Here is a 9,796-nt window from a genome sequence, read left to right as displayed (position 1 = left end):
GTGGGTGGTTTGGTTTTGTTTGGTTTTGTTTTGACTCGGGATTGAAGCTCTTGAAAACCTGCTACCCTAATTACAGTTTAATCTCCTATTATGCTAACAAGTGCATTCAATTCAGAGAAATATTCTTCTAGCCATTAGCTTCAGAAACACCCCTCTGGCCACTATTTTAAAGCTGCTGTTTTGATTGATCTGTTCACATATTGATTGGAGAGTTTATCTAATTAAAATTAGTTCACTTGAGACAGTCCTCCTTGAAGAGTGCTGAGGGTTCCGTTGCCAAAAAAGCCTTCATAAATCAGGAGCGGTCCTACTGCCCGCATCCTCCCGACAAATGCTGGGGTCAGTTTCACAATCACAGGGGACCGGCTGGTAGTGAGCGTGTTTGCATCTGAAAAGGCCGAGCTGAATAGGAACAGTGAGCGTGTTCTCAGCCCAGGGTAAGTATCCTTTCTCAAGTACATGGCCAGGATGGCCAGGACCCGGCCTGCCCAGCAATGGCCTCTTGTTGGGGTGAGAGACTCCCATCTTAAGTCCAGGTCAGAGGGTGGCCGGGGGAGACAGGGAAGGGCCTCTTACTCTCAGAGGAAGTGAAGAAGGAACTCTTGCAGGAGGAGGTGGGGAAGCAGAGAGCCTTCCCAGGTGACCTGTGACCAGCATCCCAGAGGTGGGTCTGTGTGGTACGTTATTTCCAGAGCAGCTGGGGCGGCAAACACGGGCCCAGGTGCAGTCTGAGGATGATGCCTCGCAGCAGGGCTCCTAGGGCTGAGCCTGGATTTGGGGGGGCAAGGAGCCTGGCTCTTTGCCACATGTGGGCAGCGCTGGGGGCTAGCACCACCTGGAGAAACTCTGGGCTTGAGCAGGTGAGCAGGGAACCAGAGGGGCTCACATCCATGTCCACCTTCCCCATCGGTCTGCACACATCAGAACACGCCCCGTAAATGACTGTGAGGAGCCGAAGCTACAGTGACCCTTAGTCAGTGCAATGTATCAACATCGGTCCCTCTGATATAGCAAACGTACCACACAAGGCAAGGCCTTACTAATCAGGGAAACTGAGGCAGGGGTGCCTAGGGGTGGGCAAATGGAAATTCTCCGTACTCTTGTGAAATTTCCTAGAAGCCTAAAACTGCTCTTTAAAAAACTATTAGGAGAAAACTGATTTTAAAAAATCATGTTTGAGGGTTAAAAAAAGGCCAAAGCTACATACCTAAACATGAATGCATGGTTAGTAACAGATTTGATAAAGCTCTCAGGCCCCAGAAGAAGACTGAAGCAGGGCAGGGAGCACTGTACCCCCAAAGGTCCCTCCCTGGGATGCCCTCCCTGAGAATTCCCTCCCCGGTGGGCATCACCAAGACTGGGGGAGTCTCCTCTGAGCCTTGAAAGATGCCACCCACCATCAGTGTCCCCAGGCCCAGGGTCGGATCTCAGTGTCTTCTCTGCTGCCCAGAGGGCAGCGCCCTGCACAGCCTGGGTAGAGAGGAGTCTGTCTGCCAAGCCCCGCCCAGGGGTGCCAGGCCCTGCCCCCACACACCATCAGGGGAGGATGCAAAGACCCACAACCAACACTGAGACACAGACTGAACCCTTTTAAAGTGACTAGACCTGGCATGTGAAAGAAACAAGAAACGTAAAAATCAATCAAAGGGCACCGTCCTGCTGTCAGCCACATACAGGTCCGTCACCGCGGGAGGAGTGCCGTTCGGCACAGAGAGCACAGACAAGCGGGGGTTCGCTTCTCGGCCTGGGCCCAGCCCGCGGTCCTACAGGAAGGGGCCGAGGTGCTGGGACCAGGTGGAAACACTGCGTGAGCCTGACCCACTGGTAAGTCCAGTGAAACCCCCGCAAGATGGGGAGATTAGCCGGAGACAGAGGAAGTCTCCCCTGCAGCGCGGGCTGCACCTGGGACTGGCTCAGGGGTGAGCTCCACTCCGCTCAGAGGGATCACCTGCGAGGCCCTGGGCGAGACAGAGGGAGGCGGGCCCCACTATTGGTGAGAGACACTGTCCCAGCTCCGGAGCCTGACTGGGCGAGCCCAAGCTCCCGTCTCTGATTGGCTAGTCGGCTGAAAGGACAGACTTCCCGTTTTGCTAAAATGCTAAAGCATCAGCTAAATTTCCAAAAACACTGTGAGCAATTTGATGGTGAACTCATCCAATCTAGTGGACATTTGTAGTCGCTGCCAAATTCTTCTCCGATTGGTCCAGGGACCAGTGGCAGGGTGTGTGGGACCCAGCCCCGAAGATTTTTTACAACTAAAATCAGCAAAATAATCCATCCTGTAGGCAGAGCACCCTTCACCCTGAAGTCACCTCCTAATCCTCCACAAACAAAGACAAGAGCACTGGGGCCTGGCTCATCATTTTCCCCCGAAGGCAACCACCTCTCCCCCTCTCTCCTTGGGGTGAAGTCCTGGGAGCAAGCCAGGGGGTGAGCCAGCCGGGCCCAGGAGCAGTCCAGGAACCGGGCAAGGAGCTGAGGAGGCCAGGACATGCCAGGCCTCGGGAGGGGAGCTGAGCCAGGAAACGGGCTGGAGTGTGCAGAGGCCAGCATCCCACAGGCGGGGAGGGCAGGGTTTGAGTAGACCCCTCTCCCCCAGGAAAAATCAACCAACCAATTGATTCCTAAAAGATCTCCCACACGGACTCCCAATGCCAGTCACTCGAGTAAGAACAGCCACATGCAATAAACAGGCTGGTTTAGATGCTAATGTTAAGAGAACTCTATGTGAAAAAATTGAAACAGTCCCTTTCAATCACACCCCTGAGATTCACCATGGCCGCATGCAAGCAGGACCCCAACTTAACCTACAGCTCTGATAACTGCCGCCCTAGAGCTTGCCTGGTCATCAGGGCACAAGCATGGGTCATGTGTGCAGTGCCTCATGGGCCATGAATGGATGGATGGATGGATGGATGGACAGACACAATGCACCCGGCATCCTGAAGATGCCTGATTGTGTTTAAAGCATCTGACTGAAGGGTTTTGGTTTACTCCCATGCCCTTGAGAACTAACGATCGTTTTCTGAACAGCTGCAACATCAGAGAATTCACACTTCATCTTAGCAGTCGGGACCGTGGCCCGCGGGTCTCGGACAAGGGTGTACCTGGAATCTCCGCATATCTCGAGGGTTGCCTGCATTCTTCAAACAGTTCTGATTGCACTTGAGGAAAAACTTTAGAAAGAATCTACAAAAATACAAAAAAAAAGGATAATTGTTAGGGTCATCAGACAACAGATGAACACTTTTTGAAAGACACTCATGCACGGGGCGTGGTGGGGGCTGCCCTGCTGATGGCCAGCGTGGAAGAGCTTCATCTGAAAGTAGTGACTTCCGTTGGACATGATGGGTTTCCGCGTTTTATTAGAACGACGGTGACTGGTATTGGTGGCTGTCTCTCGCCTAGATCTTTGCACCACCGGCCGGGAGCTGTTAGGGACCCGTCCAGCCCAGAGGGGACCGCCAGTGTCAGCATATAAAACCCCAGTACGCCTAGTTACACTTGGATTTTGGATAAACAACAACGTCTTTAGGAGAGGTATGCTATCCTGGAAAAATTATTCTTTCTGTATCTGAAATTCAAATTTCACTGGGCCTGCCACACTCTCTCCAGCAGCCCTAACCCCAGAAGACATCACCACCTACATAAACGCACTTTTCAAGATGCTTTTTGAAATGCACCCAAGGACATGATCATTGATTTGAGAGAGAGAGAGAGAGAGAGAGAGAGAGAGAGATGACGAGAGAGAGAGAAACATTGATGTGAGAGAAAAGTATCGATCAATCATCTCCCCGTATATGCTCTGACCAGAACCAAACCCTCAACCCTAGGTATATGCTTTGACCAGGAAATGAACCCATAACGACCTAGACCAGTGATGGTGAACCTTTTGAGCTCGGCGTGTCAGCATTTTGAAAAACCCTAACTTAACTCTGGTGCCGTGTCACATATAGAAATTGTTTTATATTTGCAACCATAGTAAAACAAAGATTTATATTTTTGACATTTATTTTAGATATTTAAATGCCATTTAACAAAGAAAAACCAACCAAAAAAATGAGTTCACGTGTCAGCTCTGACACGCGTGTCATAGGTTCACCATCACTGACCTAGGCCAAGATGCAGTTTTGAACTTACAATAGGTACAACTCTTAAGAAAAAGAACGATTGGGGGTGTTGTTTGGGGGGTGACCATGACGTCTGTGAAAGGTCTACGTGTGTCTTTAAGGGAGTCATCAACGACCCTGGACAGGACAGTGACAGAGCGGGGAAAGCGGGCGCTGTCCGGGGCCAGCCCAAGCTCCTTAGCTCTCGCCGAGCCCTGCCCTTGCGCTGAGAGGCAGGAAGACTCAGGTCCTGGCAGCGCGTTGAGCTGCTGTGACAGGAACATCATCATGTTGTCCTCCCCGTCCCTACACATAGCTCAGTGACAGACGTGGATGCTCCGGCTCACAGGACAGGCATGGGGAGCCGGGCTGCCACACCAACCCCGGGGACAGCGGGGTCTTGTCCCTGCGCCCCTGGGGCCTCACCTGGAGAAGGCCACGGTCAGGGGAGCTCGCTGAGGGTATCTGAGCATCCCGTCCAACAAGGCGACACAAGCGCCTTCTCCAGCTTCTCTCCGAACACCACCTGCCCTACGTGAGGACGTGCGTTCCTAGAGGGTTTCACATGGCTTCCCTGAACCAACCTGAGGCTCATGGTTCTTTGTGGACACGCGTCACACCCGAAAATGAGAAGCCTCCACAGGCCGAGGTCCGCCCCGCTCCGGGCCCAGCAGGAGAAACGCCGATGGATGGCGGGAGAGCGGTGGCCACTTAATTAAACGTTCTTGCATATGGCGCGGCCTCACTATTTCAGGCCGGAATTTACATCTTTTATTAACTCACCTCACCTCCACGTTAGCTCGCGGTGCCTTGGAACACCATCTGCCATCAGCACAGCCAGTCACTTGAAATTCCACCCACCAATTTTTCCTAACAGCCGCCGCAATTAAGCGCCACGCGCGGCGGCGAGGTAAATTGGGCGCACCTGCGGCCACTCCGCACTTGAACTGCATCAGAAGGGGCCTAACAAGGTGAGGGCGGCACAAAGTTATCGTCCTCTCAGGCAATTAGGTTTTCACTTCGGGGACAGCCGCGCGGTGCAATTATGCCGCCCATTACCAGCCGGCTAATCTCCGGAGCAGGCGCCTGCCGGAGAGGCAGCTCGTCCTGTGGAGCCGGCTCCGGGAGCGCCCTTTGTGCCGGGAAAGGCACCCCTCCCCAGGAGCTGCTTCAGTTCCTCGAGGTCTTTTCGGCCGGTTCACCCCTGAGCCTCCATGAGGCTTGGAGGTCGCCTGGCCAGCCTCTGCCTCACTCGGCATGAGGCCCAGCGGGGCCTCCACTGTCCTCCGGTGCAGAAAGTAGCCCAACCGAGTCAGGGCTGGGTACCCTCCAGGGTCGACTCGGGAGCAGGTGCGCTCACACACACTTATCTGGGATGGGCTCCTATCCCAGCGCCTCCCAACGTAAGGACTTGGGAGGGGTCTGGAGTGTGTGGCCCGGGGAAGCAGGGTCCCTTGAAGAATTCAGGTCCCAAGGGCACACACCAAGTCAAGGACAACATGTGCAGGGACAGACAGGGGCAGCTTCGGCCGGGAGGAGGGGAGCCCTGTGCTGACTCCTCTTGGTCACGGTGAACTCGGGGATTCAACGGAGCCTCCAGGAGGCGGCGGCCCAATTGTGTCCGCGCACAGGGACACACGACTGGAAGTGCCCGGTGAGACGCACTGGGACGATGTTTGGGGACGGGGTTAGGCCACCGAAGACCCGACGGGGGAGGTCATTCTTGACTCAATGGCCCTCGAATGGGCTTTTTTCCCCCAAGAAACATCTGAGCATCACTTTACATATCTCCCTTCCAGAGGCCGGGACACAAAGGACTTAATCCTCTTGTTAAGAAAGGAAAAATCTTTCCAATGTCAGGAAATCTTTGGCGTGCACACCAATAAACTCTTTATTACGGCTCAGCGCGGGCTGGCTGCTCGATGGCCGCGGCGATAAAAATCCTAACCTGTCATTAGTACATTACGCTTAATTGTGTACAGTGCGTTTCCTGTTGCAGCTGTTGGCCCATCATCAAAATGACCATTATGTACACTAATTCCCTGACCCTGTCTTTATTTCCCTAAAGAGTCGTCATCTTTCACAGTAGGTACCGGAGTAAATCAAGCTTGAAATATGGGCTTTATTTACTTGTTTCTCCCAGGCAGGCAGGAGGCGGCCACGCCGGGCACAGTGCAAACTCCCCCGTAATCTTCTGCTCAGAATCGACCTGCTCAACCCTGGGAAGTCCTCAGGCTGGTTGAAAGCGGGGAAGGTGTGACGTCGCCACTCCTGGAGTCCGGCGTCCTCCTCCTGCGCGTTCGGGATGAGGGGAGAATGCTACCTGGGCGACCTCATTGGTTCTGAGAAGAGCGGGTTTCGGGGGTGTCCCTCTCACTCAGGAGCACCGTGTGGACACAGACACGGGGCCTCTGCTTGCTGAGGTCAGCAACTGGCCTCTTCCGTGCGACCTAGAAAGTCACAGGCCTGCCGACCCTTCTGCAGGGACAGGGACTCAGTTGCTCCCAACAGCGCCGTGGCCACAGCTGTACCCGCTGAAGCAACTTAGAAGTGGGCTCCCAGTGGCATCCGTGTCATAATCCGCTCGGACAACGCCCGCGCCAAGGGGTGCTCTCCGTGGTGGACTCCGGGGCCGACCCCGGATAATGGGCTGGGGCTTCGGACGTGGGCCACTCCGGCCACCCCACCCCGCAGGGCGAGCCCCCGCCGCAGTAACTAACCTCGAAGTTGGCTCCCTCTCTGTGTGTTTAAGCCATGAATTAGTTCATTTATATTTACTTTTATGAAGCTGATTAACCAGAGCCTCTCTATCTGATGAAAATCATTTTAATTGTAGTGTGAGGCTCCTGTGTAATATCCATTACGTTATGAACTGTTTAAATTCTACATGGGTATTGTGCAAATTGGCCCTCTGTGAGCGAGCCGGCAATTAGGACCGAACGGCGCTCCCGCACGCCGCTCCAGAACTTTGTGGCGTGGGTCAGGACGCTCGGAAACAAAGGAGGCCGTTTAATTGTAATTTAATGGAATATCAAGGAGTCCGTGGCATTAGACGCTGGCAACCGAGAGCAGGAGAGAAAAATTAACTGCAATTATGTTTGATTAAAGCCATCCTTCTCAATAATCAGTGGTCCTGACAGGCCATGGGGCTCTCGCGGGTTCCAGGATGGCAAAAGGTGTTGAGCAATATTAGGGCCAATAAAGGGGATATTAGCATAGCTAATTACAGCCCTGCAGAACCTGCAAAGGGGGCCGCTGTGTATTGTAATGTGTGAATTAATTGGCCAAGGCCGTTATCAATTACATAAGGAATGAATTTGGTTTGTCAGAGGAGAGTGAGGGCACACATGTCAGCTGACATCTCTCCTCTCCCGCCTGTTTCCCTAACGGAGAAGAACTTGCCCACGTTCAGCAAAAGCTGGCACGTACCAGCGGCCTGGTCGCTGACAAAATTCCGTTGCCGGTGAGTGGTGGGTAATGATCCCCTCGCCCTCACCGGCGGCCCCGTGACTGCTGCTTTTCACCCAACTGAAGCCACTAATCACGTCATAACGACTCCTTCCCCTCTGGTCTCCTTAGAAATGCTGGGCGTCCCCTTGGTGGCCTTCTGCATCACCTACTCTCAGCGTCTCAGGAACCCTATGCGTGGGGACTGTTTCTCTTTTTTAAAAAAATGTATTTTTATTGATTTCAGAGAGGGAGGGGGAGGGAGAGGGAGAGGAAGAGAGAGAGAAACGTCAATGATGAGAAAGAATCATGGATCGGCTGCCTCCTGCACGCCCCCTACTGGGGATAGAGCCTGCAACCCAAGTATGTGCCATCTGGGACCCTTCAGTCCACAGGCTGACGCTCTACCCACTGAGCCAAACTGACTAGGGCCGTGGTCGGCAAACTGCGGCTCGCGAGCCACATGCGGCTCTTTGGCCCCTTGAGTGTGGCTCTTCCTAAGCCTTAGGAGTACCCTAATTAAGTTAATAACAATGTACCTACCTATATAGTTTAAGTGTAAAAAATTTGGCTCTCAAAAGAAATTTCAATTGTTGTACTGTTGATATTTGGCTCTGTTGACTAATGAGTTTGCCGACCACTGGACTAGGGCATGTTTTTAATTTAAATTGTTCCTTTTTAGTCTGTTCCAGGCTTGCTGTTCCCGGCGCTTGAAGACGTGAGTGACAGCGTGTTGCAGGGTGGGACCCTGAGGGGTCCGGTGAAGACAGGAGCGGGCATTCCTAGCGGCCACCTTAGCACAGGTTTAAATGCCACCCTGAGGAAGGAGCCCAAGTTCCCCGAGACGCCACCTCCCCCAAACTCCAGCCTCGGGCCTAGCAGCTGGCCTTCTCTTCGGGGCCTCAATTATGGGAAATCTGGGAATCCGAGTCGACAATGAGAAGCAGGGGGGGGTCTTTAACGGGGGACGGCTCACTTGTCTGTCGTAAGGCAGAGCCCTCAATAAGCAGCAAACTAACGGGGCAACGGATGGGCCTCTGTGTCATCAATCAACACCCCCAGGCGCTCGCGTGCAGATCGTGGCGCTGACGGCTTGCGGAGGTCCCTGCAAACTGGGGAGACCCTGTCCCAGATGCAGCCCCCACTGTTCCAGCTACCGAATCCGGAACGCAGTGCCCAGAGAGTGTGTTAACACTAACCACCCTCGCAAGAAAATGTGAGCGTGGACAACCAACCAGAAAAGGCAGGCGTAGACGTCCCCACCGGTGCCGGGGGCTGGGGGAGGGGGACGGGGCAGTCACAGCTCCGTGGGTTCACCTTTGGGGTGACAGACCGCCTGGAAGTAGATGGTGTGGAGATTGCACAACCTTGCGAACGCATTCCATACCACTGAGCCGGTCACGTGGACATGGTTCATTTCTAGTTATGTCCCTCTGGCTTCAGCCCTAGCACAGGAGAGAAGTCCCTCCCCCACCTGCTCCCCCACGAGAGAGGAGCAGGAAGAGGGCCCAGGGTCCTCTCGGGGTGCCTGGGCCGCAGCTCTATCTGCGTGGGACTGTGCTCTTGGCAGGAAACGGTTAAAGAGTAGCACGGAAAGACGGAGCCTTTAAGAGACTTTTCTCTGGCTGATAAGAAAGTGACCGGTGGAGTGCTTCCTCGAAGTCCCTGCTAATTACTGGGAAGTCCCTGAGAGCGTGGCCGCAGCTGCGGTGCGTGCGCGCCGGCCATCAGTCGCTGCCGTATTGATTACTGAGCAATCCTAGCCGATCGGGCGGTGGGGCCGGGAGACAGGGCTCCCTTCACAGAACCTGTAATGAGCAGTTGCTACACAAGACTACATTCTGCTGACATCAGATCTGCGCACCGAGATAGGACACAGGTCAATACGGATCGGATTTCCAAAATGCGAGGGTCTTAATGTCAGGCCTCTCTCTCCGTCTCCCACTCCTGCCATTAGCTACCACGGGGCTCACGTGCCTCCATCCCAGACGGGAGGAAAATCTGCCCCATTAGTCTGATTTATTCTTCAAATATGCCATGACAAATTGCTTTAACACCAGACTTATTAAATTCTTGTACATTTCAAGTTATGAGTCTCATATACTGGTGCCTACATGACGTCATCACGGAGGGGGCAGGGGGTGACAGTATTGAATTTTACAGCTGGGCCCAGATGTCCTGGGCGAGGGGGGCCCCCTCCCCGGGAGAGAGGGCTAAGAGGCCTGGCTCCCCACGGCGGG

At 53.9% G+C, this 9,796-nt stretch overlaps 1 protein-coding gene across 1 annotated transcript in view; it reads right to left on the bottom strand.

The window, feature by feature from the left end:
* The window catches only part of EBF3 (early B-cell factor 3), a 135,974-nt gene that overhangs the window by 34,966 nt on the left and 91,212 nt on the right, over window positions 1–9,796 (bottom strand). Inside the window, exon 8 of the mRNA XM_006754977.2 lies at window positions 3,108–3,189. Within this exon, the coding sequence (XP_006755040.1) occupies window positions 3,108–3,189 (82 nt within the window). The remainder of the gene's footprint in view (window positions 1–3,107; window positions 3,190–9,796) is intronic.

The sequence above is a fragment of the Myotis davidii genome, unplaced genomic scaffold (assembly GCF_000327345.1).
Source record: "Myotis davidii unplaced genomic scaffold, ASM32734v1 scaffold72, whole genome shotgun sequence".
NCBI classification, from domain to species: Eukaryota; Metazoa; Chordata; class Mammalia; order Chiroptera; family Vespertilionidae; genus Myotis; species Myotis davidii.
The sequence above is the reverse complement of the archived record's forward strand: the minus strand, read 5'-3'. Positions and strand labels throughout refer to the sequence as shown.